The 26,162-nt window shown below is 46.7% G+C and overlaps 2 protein-coding genes across 3 annotated transcripts in view; one reads left to right on the top strand and one right to left on the bottom strand.

The window, feature by feature from the left end:
- The first annotated feature begins 1,924 nt into the window (after positions 1 to 1,924).
- On the top strand, positions 1,925 to 4,828 carry STRIT1 (small transmembrane regulator of ion transport 1). The gene is made up of 3 exons (XM_041405876.1): positions 1,925 to 1,960; positions 3,507 to 3,637; positions 4,728 to 4,828. The coding sequence occupies exons 1-2, from the start codon at positions 1,948 to 1,950 to the stop codon at positions 3,599 to 3,601; spliced, it is 108 nt and encodes a 35-aa protein (XP_041261810.1). The 5' UTR covers positions 1,925 to 1,947; the 3' UTR covers positions 3,602 to 3,637; positions 4,728 to 4,828.
- Positions 4,829 to 8,109: 3,281 nt separating this feature from the next.
- Positions 8,110 to 26,162, bottom strand: part of MME (membrane metalloendopeptidase) — a 30,151-nt gene continuing 12,098 nt past the window's right edge. Inside the window, exons 9-23 of one of the 2 annotated variants that reach the window (XM_041406009.1) lie at positions 24,420 to 24,554; positions 22,974 to 23,075; positions 21,285 to 21,421; positions 21,091 to 21,184; positions 20,363 to 20,491; positions 19,623 to 19,721; positions 19,061 to 19,141; positions 18,289 to 18,392; positions 18,056 to 18,114; positions 15,989 to 16,108; positions 15,611 to 15,744; positions 14,614 to 14,679; positions 12,443 to 12,538; positions 11,965 to 12,041; positions 8,110 to 9,428 (exon numbers count right to left, since the gene is read on the bottom strand). In XM_041406009.1, coding sequence (XP_041261943.1) covers positions 9,329 to 9,428; positions 11,965 to 12,041; positions 12,443 to 12,538; positions 14,614 to 14,679; positions 15,611 to 15,744; positions 15,989 to 16,108; positions 18,056 to 18,114; positions 18,289 to 18,392; positions 19,061 to 19,141; positions 19,623 to 19,721; positions 20,363 to 20,491; positions 21,091 to 21,184; positions 21,285 to 21,421; positions 22,974 to 23,075; positions 24,420 to 24,554 — 1,533 coding nt within the window. In that variant the 3' untranslated portion in view covers positions 8,110 to 9,328. Of the gene's footprint in view, positions 9,429 to 11,964; positions 12,042 to 12,442; positions 12,539 to 13,867; positions 14,183 to 14,613; positions 14,680 to 15,610; positions 15,745 to 15,988; positions 16,109 to 18,055; positions 18,115 to 18,288; positions 18,393 to 19,060; positions 19,142 to 19,622; positions 19,722 to 20,362; positions 20,492 to 21,090; positions 21,185 to 21,284; positions 21,422 to 22,973; positions 23,076 to 24,419; positions 24,555 to 26,162 lie in introns of those variants that run through there. The other variant, XM_041406010.1, reaches the window with a different exon arrangement.

Raw genomic sequence — 26,162 nt, 5'->3', positions numbered from 1 at the left:
AGCCTTTATTTTCAGGATGGAAATGTGAGCAGAAGTAATGCCTAGCAATTTTTAAGGGAGCTTTCAAATGCTAAGATTAGTGTGACTAATAAAATACATTTCATTAAACAAATTTTCCACACATAAACCTATTTTGTGAATGCAATAATCTGATATTCTCATATGTTAGTCTACAGATCACAAGAGAGTATGGGAAAGTAGCAAAATAATTCAAGGCTTATAAACTTGGCTTTTGATTTGCTAGTAAATCATGGTTTTCTCTTAAAGGAAAAAAGATCAATTGAAAGAAATATGATTTAAAAATTAATACCAGTATTACAAAGCCATAAAGATTTTATTACTTGGAGCATTCCCTTTGTGAAGATGAGTTGGTCTGTCCTTCCAATCTCCTCTAAAGCAGTGTAGGCTGCAGTTATTTATAGGGATCACATAGAATTTGTAAAACAAAACATTTCTTTGCCAGCCTCCTGCATGTGGGTTCAGATTCCCAGAGGTTACAAGTACAGCAACAAAGACAGAAATGTGACATTCCAGTATTTGATCTCTGGCTACTGATGCAGTGATGAAGATTGGGATGTGCTCTAAACATATTGGGTGTTTTAACACTAAAAATGGCCAATTTGCTTTGCAAAGGGAGGGGAGGTCAGTGAGGTTCTGACAGCTCCTGCACTAAAAGGATTTTTCCCCTTAAAATCTCTTCTCTCACAGAAAGCCTGGCAGCCCTGCTGCCTTACCCTGTTCCTCCTCCTGATTTTGGCCCTAACTCCCCTGAAGCACTGGATCCATTTAAAGCATTTGAAGGGATTCCCAGCTTCCAGCAGTTAATGGCAGCGAAGTGCCAGAGGCTGCCCCAAAGGCTGCCCTGAGACCAACCTGTCTGAGCACCTCAGTGAGCTGGAGGCTAAAAAGGAATCTCATTTCTGAGCCCAGCTGCCCATCCAAGTGTAACTCTGAGTGTCTCAGTGCCCCAGCACAGAGGGGGAAAACATAAACCAAGATCACGTAGCGGGGCACACAAACAGAAATGAGGGAATTGTTGTTCTTGTGGATTGTTCTTCAGCAGCAAAGCAGTAGCTGCGTTTTGCCACAGATCATTCTGAGAGTTTTCTTAAGCCTTGTGTCCTCTCCTTGTTTTTATAATTTGAAACTGTCCCTCTGCTTTTTTTTTTGTTTTGGGCTGTTGGACTGAGGTCTATTGTAGAATTGATGTCTGCAGTTCATTCCTCAGCTCCCAACAGAAGATGTGCTGTTTAAAATAATGTCTATACTGTTACTGTGTTCTTTGCTGCAGTTACAACTTTGATCTCCCCTAGGTCCAGCTGTGGACGTGCAGGGCAGCACTCACTGGGGAGCCTTACCCAAACTGCTGTGAGCAGCAGGGACTCGCTGCCCTTGCTTGTGGCAACTGGGCCTGGAAGGATCCCAATCCCTGAAGGTCAGATGGTCTTGTCAGGAATACATGATTCCTGCTGGAAATTATTTCCATGAGATCAGATGGATAGATATAATTAGCAGAACCAAGCCAGATAGGATTCTTACAGCAACAGCTGTGCAGCCAACAAAGTTATTGTATCAGAGATTTTTTTCCCCAATAAGTATTTTACACAGAGTCATATTTCTTTTCACAACAAATTGGATCTTATCCCAAAAGGATTTGCTTTATGGCAAAGCAGTTTTCACCCTTGTCTCCCTCCCTCTTCAAGAAATGCACCCCTCTTTAGTCAGACTGCTCTGGAACAGAGGTGCAGTTGGAGGAGCAGGCAGAGTAACCTTGAGCCCCTGAGTTCCTGCCTTTTTAGACAATTGAATGCTTATAGCCAGCCCCTGGCACCAGTGAGCCAGGCAGCTGCAGCACATTCCAAATATTGCTCTATTTAAAGCATCCCAGGGCTCTCAGAGCAACTGCAGAGGCAAACCTTAACCTGCCATTAAACTAGCAGAGGGGGAATGGCAGAACCAGGTAAGAGGCACAATTACATGGAATGTAATAATATACTGAAATTAATAGATCTGAGCAATGCAGTGTGAATACACCCCGCTGCCTGTATTCTTGTCTGATACACTGTATATATATTTTGCTTTTCAGTAAGAAAGTGTAATCTCTTTAAAAGCTAATTCTATTAACAGCTTGGGTTCCTCCTTTATTTTTGAATCCTACCAGTTTTGTTTTCTTTATGTTTTGTAGTTGTCATTCCAGGTTAGCTGACACAACAGGACAGTGTGTAAAATGAGTTGTATTTGGCAGCATTTTTGTTGTACTGTGTGGAGCTGAGCTCCAAGTGTAGTGCCAAGTGAACACGGAATAATTTAGATTTTAACTCCACAAAGCTCAAGTGGCAGAGCAAAATGAAATTTTAATAATGACCTTTCCATTGTAAGCACACTTTACTTTCTCCAAGGAGAAAAGGCAGTTTATAGAAATGCATTTTATATGTATTGTAAATTTTTATTTATTTCACTTAAATTTACAACTGTAGCTGTGGTGTGTGCTGTGTGCACAGTTACTCAGGTAACACTTGTGAAGGGAGGTTTTAATACATCTTCATAGCTACATTCAGAGTTTTTAAAGACTTTTCTCTTTTTTTTTTTTTTTTCACCAATGACTCTGGCATCTAGGGAGAGTGAATTTCTGCTAAGGTACAAAAGGACACTGAATACTATTTATTTGAGTTTTCATTGATAGCCCCAGAAATTGCCCTGATACTGGTTTATATTGGAGCTCCCCTAACAAAACCCCCCAGCCAGCAGCATCAGCAGAGCTCTGACAAACCCCTCTGTGGCCCCCAGCAGGATCCAGCCCTGCCTTTGTGGTTAGACCTTCAGAGAAAGTGCAGGGGAAGCATCCCAGCAGCTTCACCTGGTGTCACAGCAGTGAATGTCTCAAATGAAACAGCTGGGGCTCCCCTGGGCCAAAAGGACACCCGGCTTCAGGGCAGGATCTTGTAATGTCTCTGTGTGTTTAATATTTCCACGGCAGCACATGCAGATCTGTCCCTCTGGCAGGCACACTGTGCAGTGTCTTGGTGAGACAGGTGTGCTGTGCAGAGCTTTAGAAGAACAGTGTGGCAATCCTTAAATTAGTGAGCATCCCTGAGTCTGCCTGCTTGATCCGAACTGTGCAAGGTGTTGTGGACAGTTTTAGATCATTTATTAATCCCTTCAGAACCCTGTAATTCTATTAACTGTGTAAAGATGTGCTGCAAGAGGTTGCAGCACGTTGGTAAGTAAGAGGATCTCAAAGGTTGTTATTCTGCTTTCTGGCAAGGGTGTGCTGCTTACACACACCGACAGAAGGGTCCTGAAATTCTGCTCCTGTGTGGAGATGGAAAGCCAGTGCTGCTGCTCCGCAGAGAACCCGACCTGCCCTGGGCTCCTCTGAGGGCTCTGCTCCTGCTGGGCAGCTGGGCCGTGCCCAGACCCTCGGCCGTGCCACCGCCAGGCCTGGCCTTGGTGGCATTGGCTCAGCGAGGTCCCCCCGGTGTCACTGACCCTGTGTTCTGTGCCAGCCCAGGCCCCGCTGTCCCGCCTGCTCGTCCCCGTGCTGCTGGCACTGGGCTGGATCGTGGGCTGCGCCCTCATGGTGTACATTGTCTTCTCCTGACCACGGAGGGATGGCAGTGCCACACGGCGCCCTGCGGTAAGTGACGGTGACAGCAGTGTCACACAGAGCCCTGCAGTGATGGCAGTGTCACACAGCCCTGCAGGGATGGCAGTGTCACACAGCCCTGCAGGGATGGCAGTGTCACACAGCCCTGCAGGGATGGCAGTGTCACACAGCCCTGCAGGGATGGCAGTGTCACACAGCCCTGCAGGGATGGCAGTGTCACACAGCCCTGCAGGGATGGCAGTGTCACACAGCCCTGCAGGGATGGCAGTGTCACACAGCCCTGCAGGGATGGCAGTGTCACACAGCCCTGCAGGGATGGCAGTGTCACACAGCCCTGCAGGGATGGCAGTGTCACACAGCCCTGCAGGGATGGCAGTGTCACACAGCCCTGCAGGGATGGCAGTGTCACACAGCCCTGCAGGGATGGCAGTGTCACACAGCCCTGCAGGGATGGCAGTGTCACACAGCCCTGCAGGGATGGCAGTGTCACACAGCCCTGCAGGGATGGCAGTGTCACACAGCCCTGCAGGGATGGCAGTGTCACACAGCCCTGCAGGGATGGCAGTGTCACACAGCCCTGCAGGGATGGCAGTGTCACACAGCCCTGCAGGGATGGCAGTGTCACACAGCCCTGCAGGGATGGCAGTGTCACACAGCCCTGCAGGGATGGCAGTGTCACACAGCCCTGCAGGGATGGCAGTGTCACACAGCCCTGCAGGGATGGCAGTGTCACACAGCCCTGCAGGGATGGCAGTGTCACACAGCCCTGCAGGGATGGCAGTGTCACACAGCCCTGCAGGGATGGCAGTGTCACACAGCCCTGCAGGGATGGCAGTGTCACACAGCCCTGCAGGGATGGCAGTGTCACACAGCCCTGCAGGGATGGCAGTGTCACACAGCCCTGCAGGGATGGCAGTGTCACACAGCCCTGCAGGGATGGCAGTGTCACACAGCCCTGCAGGGATGGCAGTGTCACACAGCCCTGCAGGGATGGCAGTGTCACACAGCCCTGCAGGGATGGCAGTGTCACACAGCCCCGCAGTGAGAGCAGTGTCACACACACAGAGCCCTGTGCTACTTGGCACTGCCACCCTTTCAAATGCTATTTTCTGTCTTACAGGAGAGAAGAACCTGCAATGACGTTGACGGGAAGAACACAGAAGTCCAGTTTAGATTTCTAATGACTAAAATACATATAAAATGAGTTATTTTTAATATCAACTATGTAAATGTCATGCACAGTTTTTATCCATTAGGAAGAATCACCAAACCAATTTCTCCATTCTCAGATTATTTGCAATTTAGGGAGTGGTTTTTGGAATCTTGTGGTAGGTCAGATCCTGCCTGCTTGCTGAACTTTTAAAACAGCTACTAGCAGCAAAGGAATTTCAAGCTTGGTAGAAAGAGGCAAGGGTTAATTTCTCATGGGGCCTGGGCACGTATTTTTAGCCTTATTATAGGGAAAACCTCTTGGACTCTATTGTTATGAAACAGAAACATTGCATGTCCTTGGAAAAGAAAACCCCAGGCCTGCTCAGGGCTGGGAGGGTTGTACAGCTGAGTGTGCCTGAACCTCACCAGGGGCCCTCAGTGTCTTGTACTGGGGGTTTGCCTTTTTAATTAGAATTGGAGATAATTATATTCCCCCAGTCAATAATAAGCCATGTGAACTTCCAGTGACTTTGCCATTTAAATCACAACTGAGCATCAGATCACTGCATTTTCACTGACAGCTTTGGGCTTCTGAGCACGAAGATTTTTCTATTGAAGAACTGCAGTTCTGAGAAGATGAAATCATTAATAATTCAATCCTCAGTTAAAGCAGAGAATTGATTGTGAGAGGCATGTCTGGAAGATCCCAGCAAGATGCATGTTTAAGGGAATGTGAAAAACTCTTAACAACCCCTGATGGGGTTAAATGGAGAAAGAAACTAATTTTTTTCCTCCTGCTCACATAATCTGTATAATTTTGAGAATGTGAGGAAGGCACATCAGTCAGACATCCTGTCTCCATCTGTGGGCACTGTCTGTTGAGCTTTAGGAATGGAAACACAAACAGATTTGGCCGTGGTGCAGCCATGAACATTCCTGGGCCACTCCAGCGGTCAGCAGGAGCGCTGAGGTGTGACATTCCGTTTGGGAATTGTCTTAGCACCGCGTTTCTTCTCTGGGAACGAGCTGAGGGCAGAGGTGATCCAGTCTGGTCAGATGTGCTGAAAGAGAGGGGCTAGACCCTGGAGGTTGGCACGGCTGCTGTCCTGTGCCACCTGAGCAGCAGCTGGGGAGGGCGGCAGGTGGGAGCATCCCCCCTCCCTGAGCACACACTGAAGGCTCTCACCTTCAGTTCCTCGGTGTCTGAGCCCACCCAGACTGACCCAGCTGTGACTCCACAGCGACCACGTCTGTGTTTTCACAACTCACTTCATTTACCAGGCACAGAGGGAAACAGTTCTGAAAGGTCCCCTGGCCCAAACAGCTCTTTGGGTGTCTCACAACGCTGGAAATCGAATGTTTCCAATTAAAACGTTACAGAGATAAAATGTAAACACTACAATCTGGTTTAGCTTTACCTGATTTTTGAGATTTGATTTGGCAGAGCAAACCAAAATAACTTTCTAGGCTGGCGTCAATATCATCGAGCTGACTTGCTGTACACAAAGCAGAAGTTCCTGCCAGTTTTATGGGGTAATAAAGAGAGGATTATTCCAAGAAAATATGCATCCCCCACGCTGTTGGAAGATCACTGAGCACTCTGCAGTGACCTTTTGTAACCACCTTCAGACAACCCACTCGGGTGTCTGCTCGTGGTGCAGCTGTACAGCGTGAAGCTCTCCTCACATGTGGGGGTAAAAGGGATAGCAAAAGGTTTGGGGTTTTTCATTCCTGAAAAATAAAACGAGCGTTTGAGAGCCAGGTGCTTTTCTCTCAGAGAGGTGCTGGTGACTGGGGGGGGAAAAGCCACGCACATTCAGATTTCTTGGAAAATGCTGGTGTTACACTATTAAAGCAAGGCAATAACCTCAGTGTCAGGCCACCACAATATTGTTACAGTAGGATGCCAAGCTTGCCTCTGCCTGGCTTTTGCCTGAACAGCTCTTGGAGTAAATCAGGCAGGGAGGAGTGTCTGTCCCTCTGTCCTGGGATGCTGCATGTGGCATCCTGGAAACCTCCAGGCTCATGTTTATATTCTTGCAGTGCTCGTCATCCCATTTTAGGGTGTTGGTGTACACAGAGCATGACTGGTGCACAGCAGAGCTGTGGGAATAACACCTGCCTGTGAAGCCGAGTTTGGGTGGGACAGGGACAGGGGTAACACCTGCCTGTGAAGCAGAGTTTGGGTGGGACAGGGGTAACACCTGCCTGTGAACCAGAGTTTGGGTGGGACAGGGACAGGGGTAACACCTGCCTGTGAAGCAGAGTTTGGGGTGGGATGTTCCCAGTCCCACGCCAAGGACAGTGGCTCCAGGGGGCTTTGCCCACCTGCTGCGTCTCTCCTGCCCCAGGGGCTGACACCAGCCCAGGGAAGAGGCTCGCCTGCTCCTGGTTGTTCCCGCAGCGCCTCACACCTGGGCATACCTGTGCCCGTGACCCCGTTATGCCCCCAAACCTCCCCGGCGGGGCTGAGGGCGCTGCCTTGCTCTGGTGGCAGCGCAGAGGGAACAACGCGCGGCGGCTCCGCTCCGGTCCGGTCCGCTCCGGTCCGGTCCGGTCCGGCACGGCACGGTCCCGGTGCGGGGGGGGCGCGCCAGGTGCGCTCCGCGAGGGGGCGCTGTCTCACCTGCCCCCGCCCTCAGGAGCCCCCGGCCCCGCTCCGCTGTGAGCCCCGGGACCCTCGGAGCCCCCCGGCCCCGCTCCGCTGTGAGCCCCGAGCCCCGGGACCCTCGGAGCCCCCCGGCCCCGCTCCGCTGTGAGCTCCGGGACCCCGGGATCCTCGAAGCCCCCCGGCCTCGCTCCGCTGTGAGCCCCGAATCTGCGGGCACCTGGAGCCCCGCACGGCCCGGCCGGCGGCGGGCACGGCTCAGGTAAGAACCCCGGCTCAGGCAGGAGCCCGGGCGGGATGAGTGGCGGGTGGGCCCATGGGGAGCCCCCCGGCCCATGGGAGCCCCCCGGCCCATCGGAGCCGCCCGGGCCCGGGGCACAGCGCAGGCGAGGGCTCTCCCTCACCTCTGCAGGGCCCGCCTGGCTCTGCTCTCCGTCTCCAGCCCCGTTCCGGCTCCCTCCGAGCGCTGCAGGCTTTTTTGGGTCCTTGTTCTGTGCAAAGCCGTGCGGAGTGTTGGTTCCGCTGTGAAGTGTTGGTTTCTGTGCGAAAACAGGCGCTCCGGGTTTCCCCTCCCCGAGAGGCTCGCTCGGCGCAAAGCCGCTCCCGGGAGCTGTGAGGGGGATTTGTGTGTCGTGGTCTGTGTCTTCTGACCTGTGGGGCTCAGGGGCAAGCTCAGACATCTATTTGCAAAGAATTTGTATTTTTATAATTCCTATGAAGAACACGCACTGCATTTGGCTCATAATTTCAGTTTATTATCAAAATGTTTTGATCAGATGACAAACTCGGCTAAAAGGACATAGGTTTTTAAATAGACCTATTGTAGCAGTCATCTGAGGTATCTGGTACTTGGTTTGGAAATGTCTTTGCTTTGATAAACAAAGCAGTAAGTTCCTTTGCAATCTGCATGAGGATGTTCAATACATATCATTGCAGATTTAAAGCCTTTTACCCTCTTACTTAAAGCTCCTTCAGACTCTTGCAATCAGCTGTGCAGCTTTCCTGATGTGAGGGCTGACACTGGTCAGAACACATACAAGTTATGTGCAGGATCAGAGCCTAAGCACTGACAGTCAGCCTGAAAACTCCAATGTTTGTGCCCTCCTTTGGAGAACTCAGTTTTGTAGGCTTTATCTTATTGTCCGATACCATGCTTTAGTCCAATTTCCCAGTTCTATGCAGCCACTGATAAAATATGTTACAATACTTCAAGTCAAAAGTGTAGCTCAAGATTTAAATATAAAAACTATGATTTATACATTACTAGAAACTTTAAAAAAGAGAAATTTTAGAGAAAGCAAGATAAAGCTTAGAAAATGGTGAAAGGGTCTTTGATCACAATCTTACAGATTATAGGTACAGAAATTAATAAATTACCTATGATTTCAGTTGGGCTGGAAAGCTGTAAATTAACTGTTGTAAATAGGGACTTCAGGTAATACACGCTGGAGTAATTAGTGAGAAGTTACTGAAGTACAGCAGGTCTTGGACTCCTCTTGTATAAATGGTTTCAAGTAAAATTGAAAACATTTGGTAGAACAGATTTCCCACAACAGCAGAGGGTACAGAGTCTGACACTGGGATGTAAACTGTCGTCTCTCTGTCGTGTTATGATGGCTAAAATGTGTCTTACTGATCAGAAATCTGCATTCGCCGACCCGGGGGAGATCGTGTGTTACACTCTGCCGTTTCGGAAGGAATCCCAAAAGCCACGGGCTGTGGGGCAGGGTCACAGCTGCAGTGAGGTGTGCCTGTGCACTGCCAGGGACGTGGGTCAGCCAGCCAGGCAGCCCCGCGCCGCCTTCCGTGGGCCATGATTTGGGGTTTGCGTGTTTACCGAGGATTACAGCCGTGTCTCCAGCATATTCCACTCAGCTTGCTTCCCTCCTCCCCTTCTCAAAATCAGCTGGGAAGGTCTCTTTTCCTGGAAAGCTCCTTGAGATGTGAGGTTTGCAGTCCGGTCACCAAACGCGGCACTTCTTGGCAGGGTCCATGTTGTCTCTCGTGGTGCATGAAAAGGCTTCTGAGAACTCTGGGGAGTTCTGCAGTGACCCCAGGACCCTTTAAAACAAAGCAACACGCTGTCATTGCTGCTCGCCTGGGTTTGAAACAAACAACACGAGCCACATTTTGTAACTTGTTTTGTTGTGTCACCTCGGTGTAGTGTGGGGAACGCCCTGTTGCTGAGCTCTGACTTGCTTCATTTCACCTCAAGGGCTGGCTGTTGTTTTCTTCTGCAGTTCATCTTGCCCCTGTTGCAACCCCAAAAATACAGGACCTGTCCCCTCCTCATGGCTGGCTCTCACAAGCCAGTTCTTTCCCCTAGAACAGATTTCTCACTTGTCAGTAGTTTTCACTGAGGGTTTTTTCAGCTACGTTTTGCTGACAAGTTTCTTGGTGAAGGGAAAACAAGACCCTGAGGTCAAGGGCTGTGGTGGTAACTCGTCGTGAATGTTCATTTACATTTTTACACCAACCAGGTTTCTACTGAGATCATTCTGCTGCTCTGGGCGTTCTGCACAGATTTTCCAGTGAATGAGTTTTCTGGCAAAAGGTCTCATACAAACAATGGCTTTCAACTCAACATGGGAAGTGAGTATGAGGCCATTCCAGCTAAGGCTGATTTTATATGTGTAATTGTGAACATGTGTGAATAGAGTCACTGGTTCCTTCAGGACTGGGAATACAGCAGCACACACCTATGCAGGGAAACAGGTCAAATACAGATACTGATGGACATTGATTGTGGCCCAGAAGTTCTTTAAAGAACTGTTTCTTTGAGTAATTCATGATTATTCTGAGAATTGTGTTCATCGTTAGAACCGGGGTGTGCCCACAGAAGCTGAGGTGAAGGTCAGCACTGACACTTGCAATTCTTCTATTGTTCTAGAAGGCCAAAAGTGACTCCCTGGTCTTGGGAGCCAGCAGTGGAACAGGAGATGGCACAGAAAAGGGGTTATCAGAAACCTCATGCATTTTGGTGACCTAGCTGTGCTTCACTGCTCCAATGAACAAGGACTGCTAAAACGGGATGCACTGCAATTAACAATTTTTATGAGGAACTGCCTGTCCTGCTTGTAAGGAGAAGCAGCCCACAGTCAGTGTAGCAGGTGTTGAAAAGGCTCATTGCAGTCCCCAGATAATAATCAAAAAAGGCACCTTGGGAGCCTTCCTGACACTTGTGTAGTATGTTATTAGGTGTTAATTTTGTGGGTATGTCTGATGAAATGTTTTCTATTTTAGAGCTCTTAGGGGGCCTCATCCTGTAAATGACTGTCCATTCTGAGGCTGTTGTCTGGTCTCTCATGAACACTTTTATCATTGCATGTGAAGTTTATAGCCTGTCCTACCGAGGTACAGACAGCACAGCACGATGTAATGTGTCCAGGGTACACACAAACACAGCTTGTTGCACTGAAATGCTGAACTAGTCAGCTTCAAAGGCCTTGTACCTCGTCCAAATCAGATGTGCTGAGGTTCTGAAGGGCCTCTGGAGCCTCATTAGCACCGAGACCAGACAGGAATGACTGTAGGAGCTGGTGCACAAAGTGCCTCTGGGAGAGATCCCAGATAGCACAACCCACCCGCAGTGAAGGCAGGCGCGAACAGGGAGGGAACAGTCGCTGCTTTCACTAAATATCTGAGTGGAGGGGATAAACAAGATTTGGTGAAAAGCCGTTGAAAGAAAGATACTGGAATTAATGTAGTGGATTGTATCAGCACAGAACTTGGCTATTGTGGACATGGAGCCTGGAGATGACTCAGCCTTCCAGCAGATGCTGTGATGGCTGCACTGCCACTGATACCGTGGCATTGGACCAAACAGGTTTATTAGAGCACATTGTTACACTGCTGATGAATAGGCTGCTGTGATTCAGATAAAAAGAAAAGATCCTAGTCTGGCTCAAAGTCTCGCACCCTGAGCAGCCACGTTTCCTGCGTGGCTCTACTGAATTGAGCCCAGCTGATCTTGGGAAGGCTGGCTGAGCACAGCAGACACAGAATGCACATCTGCTGTTGTACCCCAGCACATGCGTTTGTTAAGAGGGAGGGGCAGTGATCTCCCACTGATTCTACCTGTGTCTTCAGTGGAGGATGAAAGTTCATCCGTGCTGTTGGTGCACAAGAACCCTATCAGGAGCTACTGCAGGAGCCAGGGAGTTGTGGGTGAGCCCTGGCTTCCAGACACAGCACTGGGACTCTGCAGTAACAGTGACACAGTGACAGCCAGGTGAAGGTGTGTGTCCTGTGGTGGAGACTGTTCAAAGCTGCTCCATAGTGTGGACAGAATTAAGCTGGATCTTCTCAAGGAGAATTGAGAAGAACTGAGACAACAATCCCACATCCTTCCTTTGCCCGTGGAGCTGCCTGGGAAGGGCTTTGCCCGTTTGGGCAGTGCTGGCTGGAAGGGACAGGGACAGCCCAGCCCTTCTCCTAAGCAGCCCCAGCGTGCTCTGCCTGCAGATGTGTGCACGTTAAAGCTCCCCTGGGCAGGGCAGCCCAGCCCTTGGGCAGGGTCTCTTCAGTTCCCCCACAAAGAGCCCTGCTGCAGAGGTGTTACACCCTGGGCTGCGCTGGGGGTGTTGGCTCTGCTGACCTGAATCTGCCTGGGCTGTGCACGTCTGTCTTGATGGAGTTCACTGCATATTCCGGTCTGTACGTCCCACACCACACCTGCACAGGTAACAAAGAAATGCATCATTAGCCTAAGATTTTACAGGAAGAGACCTGCTGTCATTTAACTGTGAAACACCTAATGTTCGTGAGAATAAATTCCACATTAGAACATAGAAAAAAAAGGGTGTATTTTGTTAAAAAAATAAGTCATTGTCCTCAGACAAAGGCACTTGGGCACAAGGCACTTCTTACCAGGCTTATAAGTGGCTGAATTAATTTCTTTAGGGAAGATAAAAATCACCTAACAAGACTATTTCCAGTGCTTTGCAGTGAACACTGCTCAGCTCTGCAGCTCTGCCAGCCCTTAGTTAGCCCACGGGAGTCAGCCTGTTCTGACTTGCTGTTAAACTGCAACACCAAGTGGTTTTCAAAGCCCTCAGGCAAGAAGTAAAGGATACCTGTGCGAAGTTCAGAAAAAACAGCTGTTTGTGGTTCATGTCGAGACCAGGAAGAAGTTTTTCTTTTCCGTGTTTTCTCTCAAAGTTTTCATAAGCCTGTAGAATGAAGTGAGCAGAAATGTTACCACTTCCAGCATTTTTCTGGTCAAAATGAAATGATGACAAGAAGGAACATGGATTCTTTGACATAATTAATTGTCGCCTCCCATCCATCCCACATGTGCCACCTTGAAGCAGAAGACAACAGGGCCATTTCTTAGTACTGTGCTATCAATTATCTAATGCTGCATGATGAAAAGGAGATTCTTTCCACTGTGGGTATTTTTGGGGTTTGGTTTTTTTAAAGTGAATTGCAGAAGGCTTTAAAACCTTGCCATAGTAAGAACAGCTGCTTTCGTGTTTCTCATGGAGACGTGTCAAACGATGTGTTGTTAGTGTATCATCACTGATGAAAGATGCTGCAGAAATGTTCTGCCTGAAGTCAGTGCCAAAGCAACGCATGAGTAAAGCCCATCAACTGCCCAAGTGCAGATAGCAGGTCCATGGAAAAGGCTCTGGAAGTTTCCATGGATAACAGCTGAGCGAGAGCCAACAGTGCCACAGCACTGCGAAAGAGGCCAGTGTTGTACTGGGATGTGTAAACAGGAGTGGCTTATATGAAATACATGAAGTAATCCTTCTTCTCCACTCGGCCCTGGCCAGGGCTCAGCTGGAGTGCTCTGTCCAGTTTTGGGCACTGCCCTTCAAGAAAGATGTGGACCAACTGGAGAGAGTCCAGAAGAAAGCAGCAAGAATGAGCAGAGGTCCAGCAAACATGACCTATGAGGAAAGATTGAAAGAATTGGGTTTGTTTAGTCTAAAGGAGAGAAGTCTGGGCCTTGAAGCATGTAAGTCTTCAAATATGTGAAAGGTCACAGGAGAGAAAGGAGCAGATTGTTGTGTTTGCACTGCTGGAGGCAGAGCCATGGTGGCACTGGGAGTGCCAGGAGGAGGCAGCAGGAATGCTCCTCTGGGAGCTGGAAGGATGCAGAAGGGGTTGATTCTACCTGCATGGGGAGGGCGGTGGGATACTGACCTCTCAAGAGTCCTTCTGGACCTTTTTTTACTGTTTATATGATGTCATAATAATTTTTAATACTTCTGACCTAATTTTTCTGGCTACTCCCATTCCTTTCAGAAAGCGTATCCCCTTTCATGGCTTTGTACTTTGCACAAATATTCCAGTAACTGAAGATCAGACTAATCTAATAAGCCTGATGCCTCTTTTAGGCTTCCAAACCATTCCTTAAACTCTCATTAATAATTGTCTTTGCCCTCAAACATGTCCATTTCCAGTGAGAGCTTGGAGAAGCATGCATTGGCCCGTGCATCCCAGAGGCTCTTTGCTGAGCAGTGACAGCACTCAGTTGTCAAGTGCTGAGTATTTTGCCACAGAAGAAGGTGTTCAGGGAAGGAGAAGGAGGAACACGTTGCTAAGGCTTGCAGCCATCAGATTTGTGAATAACAAGGAAAGCTGACAGAGAAGCTAACTTGCTACTCTCTTCCAGACCATGCTCACAAAAAGAACCTGTGTCTCTCTGACTCTCAGTCTCAACCGTGGCCAATCTAGGGAGTCCAGCAGCTGGTTGAGGAAGAGAAGGAAAGCAAAGCCAAAAAGCATCCAGCTCCCACGGAAGGCTTAGTGCAGGGAGTTCAGTGTCTCTGACATCTTGGGATACCAGCACAGAGGGCCCAAGTCACCTGCACAAGATGAAAAGCAAAGTGTTTATGTCTATGGGTCAGAACAAAGTCATCCTGCCCCTCCTTCCTGACATGAAAAACCTGGTGAAAAAAACAGCCAGAGGCAGACAGCTGCTGGTATCAGCACTTTCTTTAGGTCATGGTCCAAGTGTGAGCCAGTGAATGTTTCCATTCCACACATTCCTTATTCACAAAGGGGAAAAAAAAATTGAAAAAGAGCTCCCTAGGAACAGGTAATCTATAGCCTGACATGATTAACAGGATGAAAGAAATACCACAGCTGGCCAGTAGCTTTAATCCAGGCCTTGATGGTGCTGTAGGTCTGGTCCTGTCCCTAACACAGAAATTGTGTTTCTTCTTCCAAGGCTCTGAAACTGATTTTCTTAATCTCTGACAGTTTCAGCTAAAATAGAGAAATGGATATTTCTTACCTTGTATGCTTGTCTCACACCCCCGTTATCAGCAATGTTTTCTCCTAGCGTGTTGATTCCACTCAGCTGTAAAATAGAAAGGAAAAGTATTGGTTTTTGGGAAAAAAGCTCATCCTGGACCTGTAACTCCAAACTTTGTGCATTTGCCAGTTTCTAAAGGCAAGAATTACCTTAAAATCTGAAAGTTTAGGAGAAGATTATGTTAAAATCTCTGAAAGTCTTTATGTCCCTTGTCTCAAAATCCATGTTTTAAAATAATATTGTTTTTTCTAATCTTCTTCCTTCTCCTCCAGGCAACTTTCTCAGCTCTGTATCTCTTACCCAGATTTTCTGCTACTTAGTCATTGTTCATTTATTCTTCCTCTTTTCTCCTTGTCTTTATGCTCAGTTTCTTACCACAGTTCCAGTTAGAGGAAGTGGACAGAATGTAGTCTGTAGAACAAGTTAAAATTCAACTCCAAACTGCTGAAATTGTCTGTCAACAGACATCAGCAAACCTGCTAGAAGGTATTTTTTGGTATGGTAGCTTCTTAGTAGCCAGATATGTAGAAGGTCTCTATTTAGCAGGTATTCCTAAGTCAGTCAAACAGCACCAGAGATGATGAAGCTTTGATATTGGGAAATCTCTAATTCTATTTTAAAAAAATCCTTGTTTTAACCTTTAGTCCATCATATTGATTAACGATAGTCAAAGCTGCAAAATCTAGAATCATCCTTTGATTAAATTTAATGTGTGAATGAAAGGGCAGCAAAACATACTGAAATTTTCTTCTCTATTTTTACTGGCCTCTCTCTGAGTTCCCATACTTCAACACATGTTTTGGGAAAACCTCACGGCTGGGAGTTTTATCTTTTCCCTATCCTGTATGATGGAATATATTGTGAGGCTGTAAAAAGCCAGCCAGTGGAACTGAGAGGAATAACTTCTTGTGCTTTCCATGTAGCGCTGCGAGCAGGGCTGTCTGATCAAACCAGGAGCTCCTCAAACTGGACCTACGTTCTGTCCACCTGCCAGGTCCCACGAGAAGTTCCCATACTGGTACACCATGCACTGGGACAGCTCCTTGAAATTCCGTGCTGATTCTTCAGTCCACCAGTCCACGAGGTCTCCGTCCTCATTAAAATTCCTGCCTGTAACAGCACGTTAAACAGAATTATTTATACAAGAAAAGAGGGTTTGGTGCAGCGAGGAGGGGAGCGAGCAAGACTTTGGACTGTGCTCTTGGGAGAGCAATACCGCAATGCCTCAGAAATCCAGACTTCATCTTACATGTGGAAATCCATCTCCCTCTTACGTGCTCCCTGGAAGGGTTAAGCACTACAGCCTGTCAAACAGCCTGTGCAGGAGTGCTGTCACCAGCAGCTCAGTGCTCACCGTTGTCGTCAAAGCCGTGCGTGATCTCGTGCCCGATGACCATTCCTATGCCGCCGTAATTCAGAGATTTGGGCTGGGAGGCACTGAAGAAAGGGGGCTGCAAAATGCCCGCTGGGAAGACTGGAAAAGAAGCCACAGCACAGTTAAGGCCCTGCCCCATTACCCTGCAGGTACAGTGGGGCCAGACACTTTTATGGGCTTCAGCCAAAACCACCCTGTTCCCTCGGATCTCCCAGCAGCAAGTGACTGACACATGGGAATGCTGCAGGACAGGAGCAGCAGAGCAGCAGGACCACCCCCCTCTTCAGACACTTCCACAGTCATGACCAGCTTTTGCTTTTGCTCTGCAGGAAAAAGCAGTTTGTTCCAATTTACATCACTTAGCATTCACAGACTTCAGTCTCATCATTAAACAAACCTCACAACATTGTGAGAAGTGGGAGGGTGTCCCCCAGGAAGAATAGATTATTTGATCATTCCATCACAAATCAATCTCAGAGACAGGAATTTATTCTTCCCTTGAAAATACAAGTAACTCCCACTGGAATCAATAAAAATAGGCCAAGCTGTCAATAAAAGAACTGGAACAAAGCAGTTCCATTTACCCACTTCTCTGCTCATTTTTCTAGGCTTCTTCTAAATAACAATTCATTTAAAAAGAAACCATATTGCAATTCTGATATTTTTAAAAATTAAGAGTAATAAAATGCTATAAAATATTCAGTTTCACTTAGTATCTTGAAGGCCTTTTCCTGTCTCCCTGCTGCTGCTGCAATATGGAGTTTTAATTCTCCCTGGGAAGGAGGTGGATGTAGCTCTACACAACTTAAACAGACAGAAGGAATTGAGTGACAGTTCTCACACAGCAAAAGAAAGATTGATACTTCTTGCATTTCAGTATAAATCCAGTTCGGTTCTAGGGCTTCCCTTCAGGATGAGAAGGAGCCATGGGAAAATCAGCAAATAACAACCAGGTCAGAAATGAGCCAGTTGTGCTGCGTGTGCAAGCTGCTGTCACAGCAGTCCCAGGGCAGTGCTGGTTTGCTCTGGAATGGATGCCCCACTGTTTGTCCTGTTGTCAGGGAGCACGGATGGTGTCAGCAGAGTGAGGAGCCACCTCTGGAGCTGCAGTCCCAGGAGGGGACAGGGCACAGGGCTGTGCAGCCTCAGCCAGGTGCCCTGGGGGAGCCCAGCGGGGCTGCCTGGCCAGCAGCAGCTCAGCTGCACTTCGGGAGCTCAGTGGGCTCCTCTTGGCCTGAGCTGCTGATGGAGCAGAGCAGGTCAGGCCGTGCCCAGATGGAGTGACAGAGCTCCGGGTTCCTTACACATCATGCACATCTAGAGGGTTTTTAAAAGTCTAGTTCTCAGCTAATTCAGACATCACTCTAAAGATCAGACTGCTTTAATTATCCTGTGCATGCCATAGTTAAAGGATGAGGTAAGAATTTATGACTCACATTAACTGCCAGTCACCAGTTTCAGTCTTCCACATCATGATTCCTTTCCTACAAATTACTGAACAAAGCTATTTTAAACAAAGCCTTCTGGAAGTTTTTGTGTTAACTGTTCAGTCAAGAGCTAAATGCTCACATCGAGAAATAATCTTGTTTCATTTGTGTGCAGAGCCCTGCAGGACAAGGCTTTTCCATTTCTTTAGCCTTGTTTTCAGGAATTACAGGTGGATCACAGTACCTCACTGATGGCCTAGAAAGGACACTGCAGTCTGTGACATTTGGATGACTAAAATTTAAACACTATTTTCAGAATGGACGTGACAGAAATACTGAGAAGCATAATTAATGTTGTGAAATGTTTCGTGACTCTTGTGAGCCTTGCAGCACTGTGAAGGGAGCTGGGATGGTTCACAAGATGAGAAACCTTGGGGCCTCCATGTGGTTCTAATCTTTAGCCAGAATGGACAGGGCTTTTTATTTCCATGTATGGTTTTGGGTAGGCTGACATTAGGAATCTTTACAGTCAAATTTGTTGTAACAAGATCATTTCACTTCCTGTTTTTAAAAGTATATACATACATACATAAATAAAAAATAAATAGGTAAACCTTACCTATCTGATTCCTACTTGCTGAGTAAAAAGCATTGACAACAGCAGCTCCACTTATCCACCTGGTAACACCAGAGGAATCATCGTTAGTATTTCAATTGTTAATGGTAAAATTAATGATTGCTAGAACAAGCTTAGAAACTGTGTAACTGAATCACAGAATATTTGAAGTTGGAAGATACCTTCTCCTGTGGAAACTGGATAAAAGACTAGACAGAGTATTATTAAATACTTACTCCTCTTTGTCCACCTTTTCTCTAAGCTTTTTCAACCTTTTCTTCTGGGTAAATACTAAATTTTGAATAATGTTTTCAAAGTATTCTTCTTCTTTGTAGTTCAACTAAAAAGAAAGGGGGAAGAGGAGTTAGTGGTGGTGTTACTGATTTGGGATAAAAGCCACATGAATCAGGAACATCTAGTCTTAAGCACGATGAGCTAAGCAAGACATTTCTAAGAATATGTTTTGATCTACAATTAGACCTTGTTTTTGCAGAGCTCTGCTACATCACAGAGTTGATATTGTAGCTGCATCTATGTTAGCAGCTGGGTACTTTTCCAGAGCTCTCCATTCTCTCTTTCTAGACATATTTTGAGTGGAGCTCAGCAATTGCTGGTGTTGTCCTTAACCTCTGGAGCTGCCTGCTGCAGCCCAGCAGCTGCCAGTTTGGTAAGGAGCAGTTGCACCTCAGACAAAACTCCAGTCAGCTCCGTGCCCGTGCAGGCGCTGCCCAGTGCTGGGCCAGTCCGTGCCTGATGGAATGCTGCACCGAACACCACTGGCTCCATGCTTGCCCTCACATAGTCCCAGCAGAATGTGGACATGTCCTTGGAATGCCACCAGAGCCAGGCACATCTGCGTGTCACATCCCATGCCAGGCTGGCTGGTCACACCTCCTCCCTTCCCCCTGCAGCTGGGCACACACGGGCTCGGTGGGGCAAGGAAAGCAAATGACCCTTTTCTTCTCTGAAAACCTGTTTGTAATTCTCCTGCCTGTTGTGCAAACTTACCTCCTGGTACTCGCTGTTGAGCTTGTCGTTATCCGTCACGATCTCATCCGGATAACCAATCCTCTCTCTAATTGCTCTTGCCTAGGGACAAAGGAATTTGATATCCATAGTAAATCCAGCCATGGTTTTAAATAATAAATTATATAAGAAAGGCAATATAAAAGCCACTGCAGGAACCACAGGATGTTAATTAGATATAGATTTTCTTTAAATTTTTTTATTCATTGAAAGCACAAGTTTATGAGTTTTATCCTGCTCCTCCTAATAGCTGGTCAAATGACCAGAAATCATTCCTTCTCAGTATTGTTTTCCTGTAGATATTCATTATCTAGCTCCTTAATTTGCCTGAAAGGTCTTAATATTGTATACAGATCCTTCCCATTTTGTGTGCCTATCTCCAGAGGCCCTCTCCCTTGAAATCCTAAACTGTGCCTGTGTAAGCACAAATATAAATGTGTTTGTATTAAAATATAGTGATAGAAGTTACTCCTTACTTTTTGTCAGGACAAACAATTGAAATACCGATTTTTATAGAACTACACATATTTCAGATAGAACTTACTTTTTGTTCTGCTCTCTTTTTGGTCTCTGCATCCATCCAGGTAAGTTCATCTAAGGTTTTTATAAAAACATCACGTATATCTGCAATCATTTCTTCAACCTGGAAAAAACATCAGAATGTTACAAACCCACAGAGTGAGATGGCGGGCAATGCAGTTCAGTCGTGCAGGTTACCAAAACCTAACAGACATTGCCCCGCTGCATGTCGTGCATCTGAGGGAATCGTGTTTGTGCCAACCCGAAAAATGGGTGGCTTCACACCAGGATTCCAATGGTGGTGGCAGTCAACTGAGGCTTTGCTCCAGGTCCATTTTCAGGAGCTTTCTGTGTGGCTGGAGGTGAACAGGAATAACCAATTGCCCCTGTGCCCAGTGGTGGCAGGATGTGAACTGGTGTCAGTCTCAAAGAACAGCAGTGGTGCTGGTGCCAGCGAGTGCTGCTCCTGGGATGTGAGGGCTGGCTCGCGCACAGCTGCCCACGGACCTGGCTCAGAGAGCAGGCAGGGGCTTTCTCCCTCCAGCTGTGCACCCGCAAGCCTCACATTTCACACCGGACTCTGATAAAAACTTGCATTTTTAAACCCTTATAATAACCGTTAATAACACTTCCATAAAAACTTGCAAATCAAGCCCACTTTGATTGGGCCGTAATGAAAAGCGCAATCAAAGCTGTGTCAGGAGCGCGTGGCGGTGATGAAGCGCCCCTTTGGTGGCACTCAGGCTGAGGGGCTGAGGGCTTTACCACGTGCTTGCTGTCCCCAGCAAAGGCCTCCTCCACGTAGAGCCGGCCCACGGCGCTCTCCATGTTCCCGTTGACGTAGTTGGCGCAGCGGCGCCACACGGCCGTCTCGGAGGTGGTGCCATAAAGGGCCTGTGGGACACACAGCAGGGCAAACGGGGCTGGCAGGGGAGCTCCTCCACCTCCGTGTGCCCCATGCCCCGTCTGGGCTCACTCTCCAACGGGAGGATCGCTAGGAAAACTCTTACAGAGGAGGAAGTTCTGCTGTGGAAGTGCACACAACTTCCGTGTCCAGTTGCTGAAATTGCTCAGCATTTCCTTAAAAGCACTAAGCTATCAGCAGGATCGAATGACTGAAAACCAGGATTGGGGCCATAATGGTTGCCTCGGAATATATCCCTTTGGATGGTGAAGAGTTTCTAATAAGTCAATCAGATCTGAAATCCCTTGCAAATGAATGTGACTGTTCTGATAGCAAAATGGGGATTCATTTAGATTCAGAAAAACAAGAGACCAGGTACCAAAGCAGTGCTTTCAAATCCACTCAGCTACCAGGCATAAATCCCATAAATTATAGATACACTCCAGCAGAGGCTCAGCAAACACATCTGGCTTTTGTGTGTAAAATCCAAAATACATTAAATATTTATATACTACACCTACATAAAAACCTATCTTTTGTGACTCACAAAAGCCATCATTAAAACGTAGGGAGGGATGAATTTCTGCACCTTACGGAAAGCATTCCTCGTGTCCTTGTAGTCCCGGCTGAGGCTGTTGACAAGATCCATGACAAATCGCCAGGCCATGTAATTCTGAAGGTCTCTGTTTAACAAAACAATGATAAAAAGCTGGTGAGGTGATGTTTTGTGGCTTTTTAAGTTTGCTGGAAAGAAGATGCAAATAGCATACTTAACACACCTACCTGGACGAGTATTTTACAAGAATAGACCTGAGCTTGACAAGGTAGTCAGGGTCATAAACAATGACGTGTTCCGTGTTGTCAACGTTGATTTGCACAGTTGACATGATGGCATTTATGAATTCTGACCAGTTGAACACCTGGAAAATCAATATGCATTATGATATGGTTCGATCATAAACAGTTTAAATATGTTTGCATGACACAGCTGCTCTGCCTTTAGTTTCCCTAATATTTGCACTACTTATAAATGGGGTCATTGTAATCATAGCTGGCCTGAGATCATTTATAGCTCTAAAAATGTTGTTAGCATAGGGGGGTATTTGGCAGAAGGGGTAGAGATATTGCTTTGATTTCAAACTAACACTTTTTTTTAATTTTTAAAGTTTCTGTTCTGCCTATTACTTTAAAAAGTGTTGGTGATTTTTCCCTGCCTGTGCCTTTGGAAAGGTTTATTGGGAGAGGTAATGTCTTCCATCAGACAAGTGGAAGTAGCTGAGGAGAGCAGACAGGCTTTAAGGAACAGTCACTGCAGGTCTGGGAGAGAAGCAGCAAACTTCAGGCTAATCTTGGGAATAATTGCTGTTCTATCCTTAGACATTACAACACTACCAAGTCCCATCAAGTGTCTTTTGAGCATTTTGGAATACATTTAAATTAGTGCTGATCTGCAGCACCCCCCAGGAACTAATAATAACCAGGGCAATGCCATTCTATGACAGGAGTTGTTGTTTTCTGACAGGATGACTGTAATGGTAACCAACTACACCTGTGGGAGACGGTGAATTATGAAACCAATTAAACCAGGCAGGAGGGAACTGTCAGAGAATTAAAGTCAATAAAACTGCAGTGAATATGAAAAAGTGCCAGGAATAACAGTGTTTCATTGCACCTTACTGGCCTCAGAAACCTCAATAAAAGTCACGAGAATAAAAACTACCCATGTTCAGTATGACATTATGTTCCTGAGGAGGCAGAGCTGTGTTAGCAAAGCCTGGGCTGGTTTTCAGCTGCACTCTGGTGCCATGAGTTCAAGGCTGCCCTGCACAAACAGCACATGGCTCAGGGTGGGAGCAGAGCTGACACATCCCGGGGGAGCTGCAGTGGGAGGCATGTGGAGAACTGTCCTGATTCATGGGCCTGACAGCCTGGGCTCCTTTCTGCTTGCCCTGGGAGCAGTAATCACAGAGGCAATGTTGGACAAACTGGATTTTTGTTCAGAATCTGCAGCTCTGGATAAACAGAGTGGGGCTGGATAGTTCACTAAACATCCCTGAACCAGCTGGTGGCTACAGGCTGGACTTCTGTCGTGGGCCCTGAACCCATGAGGACAAGGAACAGAATCAGAGAACCACAGAATGGTTTGGCTTTGAAGGGATCTTAAAGATCATCTATTTCCAACCCCCTGCCATGGGCAGAGACATCTCCCACTGGAAATTTTTTTCCTTTGTACTTTTCCATCTTTTTATGTTGAGGCAAATGGGAAGATGTGCCTTCAGGTCAGGAGAAGCAGTGGGTACAGAATGTGCATACAGTTCAGTGTCATCAGAGGAGCAGGTAGGACTGTGCACATCAGGGATCCTGTTCAATTGCAAATATGTCATGTCTTTACAGGAAAACAATCCAGCCTTCGTTGTTTAATCCCATCAGTGATAAATTAGAGGTTAAAATACCAGGTTATGGACCACTCACCTTATGATTGATTTCCAGTGTGAAGTTTTTTTGGAGTTGTGCCAAGGTCATTTTATTGTACAGCAGAAGTGGATCATTTCTGTCTTCAGATTTTGTTGTTGCCTGTCAGAGTTAATCAGGAGAAAATCACTGAGTATATTGAGTCAGTTCCCAGGAGTTTTGGTTCTGATCAGGGTGCACTGCTGCCCTGCGTGTTCTTTGTGACCCACAGCACTGCTGGGAAGGCACAGCCCCCAGCTCACACAGCTCTGTGCTGCTCTGGGCACTGGCAGTTTGCACTGCTGAGTTCAACATCTGCATCCACAGCAGCAGATGTTACCCTTTTGAAGTGCTTTGAAAAATCAGTTATGCCAAACCTCCTTTTATCCTTCTCTTCCGCTTCCTCTTTCCTATTCTATTGTGCATTCAGTGGGTTTTCTCTGTGTTTTGTTAAACAAATTCCCAAGAGCACAATGCCAGCTCTCTTCAGTCACATTCAGGCTGATACTGAGTTTTGGATGAAAGGTTAAAATCCCAGGCAGTGGCAGTTTCCCCAGCACCAGCTGGACTCCACCAGCAGCACTGCTGCAGGGACACCGCAGGCCTGAGTTCCTCTCTTTCTCCTCTTTAAAGCCTTTCTTCAGTGAATTCCCTTTTTGATAATAATTGCCCATCTCTGAGCCAAGCCCAGAGGTGTGTTTCTCACAAAAATGAAGAAAACCCAAACCAGACAGTTTTAGTGTATATAAGTGGTTTTCCCAAGTATGTGACCTTACTATCCATGTAACTTCAAAAATAGCTGAAGCTATAAAATATGTATTCAGCCTGTTTCATGGTCATCCTCAGCTCCAGGTCCTGCTGCAATGGTTAATAATAATAAGCCATGGTTTGCTCATGAAGGCCTTTGGTTTTCTCCATGCACATTCAAACCCTCACTATTCCTCCAAAGTCATATTCATGATATTATTTTTCCTTTGTCCTTTTCTTTTAAGGGAGAACAGCGTTTGGTAAAAAATGCCCTTGGAACAATCAGCATTGTGGAGCAGTTTGTGCAGCACAAACATGACTTTGTGTTCACAGCAGGCCAAGGGCTGGGAATCTGCTGCTCTGGGATCCAAACAGCCCACAGGGAAACAGGACAAAGGGAGGAGAGGCCCCAAAGCATCTCCCAAAACTCACGCTCTAAACCACATTAACCAAATCCCAAGTCTGTCTCTCTCTGCTCTTGCAGGGCTTCTGTGAGCAGATCAGGATAACACGTTTTGTTGTTTGGAAAACAGCTGCCTCAAATACTTTCCCTTGCTCCTCCCAGGACACAGCTGTTCCTTCAGGTGTAACAGGCTCCATACGTTTCTGCTCCCACAAAGCAGCACCAGCAAGGAAGTTAACCACTCACTGTACAGTCAGCTCTCAGGTATTATGAAAAAGTCAGTTATTTAAAGGATAGTTTAAAGAAGTTTTTCTTACATTGGCAATCTCTTTCTCCAGGTCCATAACTCTTCTCATTTGTGCAGAAATCTCACTCTCATTGACAGAAATATTTCTTTCTTGTAGGATTAGTTTAGCTACAGAAATCATGAAATCAACATAGGCGGAACATGCCTGCAGGAAAAAACAGGAACAGTTTAAAGACAAAACTCTTCCAAGGAGAGCATACCTTGATTATGTTCAAGATTTCATCTTCATTTTTATGAACTACAGCTCTTCATCCTTATTTAAACAGGTCAATTTTATCAGAAATGCTGTTAGGTCACAACAGAAATGAACTGTGAACATTCCCTCATGGAGCACTGCTGGGTAACTGGAGCACTGTTCAAAGCTGAACGCTCCCATTGACTGCACTGTTTTCATTATTTAGAATGAGACATTTGTATGTCCATATTTAAACCATCACCCATGTTTTTTCTAGCTCACTTTAATTACAACTTCCAAAAATACCACTTCCAAAGAGCTGTGTTCCCAGGAACATAAACCGAGGGAATTGGCTTTGTGGGAAAAGCACTCCCAGAAACTGTGAACCTCCTCCAGTGCTTCTTGGAGCAGTCAGAACTCATGTTGCTGTATGCAAAGTTAGGTTTACTATAGACAATTTATATGAAATCTAACATTAAATAGTTCAGTAATGCTAAGAATGTGAACACAGCAGCAAATTCTCTGAAATGTCACGCAGCCAAATATCTCAAGGTGTCATTATATTTTATGGAACCTGTTTTATTGCAATTCCATTATTATGTGTAATTCTAATTCCTCATTGGTAAGTCACACTCATTTTTCTATCAACAGAAATGCTGTTTTCAATATTCCTTTCAATGCAAATAAAAAACCATACATAGTGCTGGATCAGCTATCAAATAATAAATCTGGTTCATGCAATGTAACCTACCAAACCAGCCATTAAACCTAGGATTAATAAGGTGTGCATGTCATCAGCTTTATTGATGAAGCATTTTGGTACGTTCAGCTCCTAAGGCAGGGCACACACCTCTTTAATGAGTGCTCCTCGTGTCCCCTCCTGGGCACCCTCCCTGCCAGGCTGTGCCCACCTGGGGCTGTGGCACTGCAGCCTGCACGGAGCTGCCAGCAGGGACAGGGACAGGGACAGGGACAGGGACAGGGCTCAGCAGCACAAAGGGCTCAACTCCCAGTGCCAGTTACAAGCAGGAGAGATCATTTCAGAAAGGGGAAAGCCCATGAAACCACTGACAGCTACAAGAAGTCACAAAAGACAGTGCACACCAGCCCTGTAAAAACTGTCATAAAATTCAATGTAGCTATTACCTCAAACCAGTAAGCTAACAGAGATTTTTAGGTACCAATCAATGACTATTTTTCTGCTAAGTGCAGCTCTGACATCAGGTAGCAAAGAACTAAGTCAGGCAATTTCATCTGGACTATATAAATAGTCTCAGCAGTTTCAGTGGAAGCTTAAGGCATGCAGAGCCACCTTGTATCTTACAAGAGAAAAATATTTAAAAAATATCTACTTGGCAGGTTCCACCTGTAGCTCTGAGTGGGCAGTGCTGCTGGGGGAGAGGCCTGGAAGGGGCAGGAGGCTGAGATGATTTTGCTGTGCAGCTCCTGGAGTGGATAACAGCAGGAAGCAGAGCCAAGGGCAGGAGCGCGGGCTGGGAGGGAGCAGCCCTGGCGTGGAGCACTCCTGCTTGGGAGGACACTGGGGACCTGCCTGCCCGAGATACAGCTGGTTTTTAA

Source organism: Onychostruthus taczanowskii, unplaced genomic scaffold (assembly GCF_017590055.1).
Source record: "Onychostruthus taczanowskii isolate IOZ18803 unplaced genomic scaffold, ASM1759005v1 scaffold24, whole genome shotgun sequence".
In the NCBI taxonomy this organism is placed as follows: domain Eukaryota; kingdom Metazoa; phylum Chordata; class Aves; order Passeriformes; family Passeridae; genus Onychostruthus; species Onychostruthus taczanowskii.
Note: the sequence above shows the minus strand (reverse complement) of the source record. Positions and strands in the feature narration are given on the sequence as shown.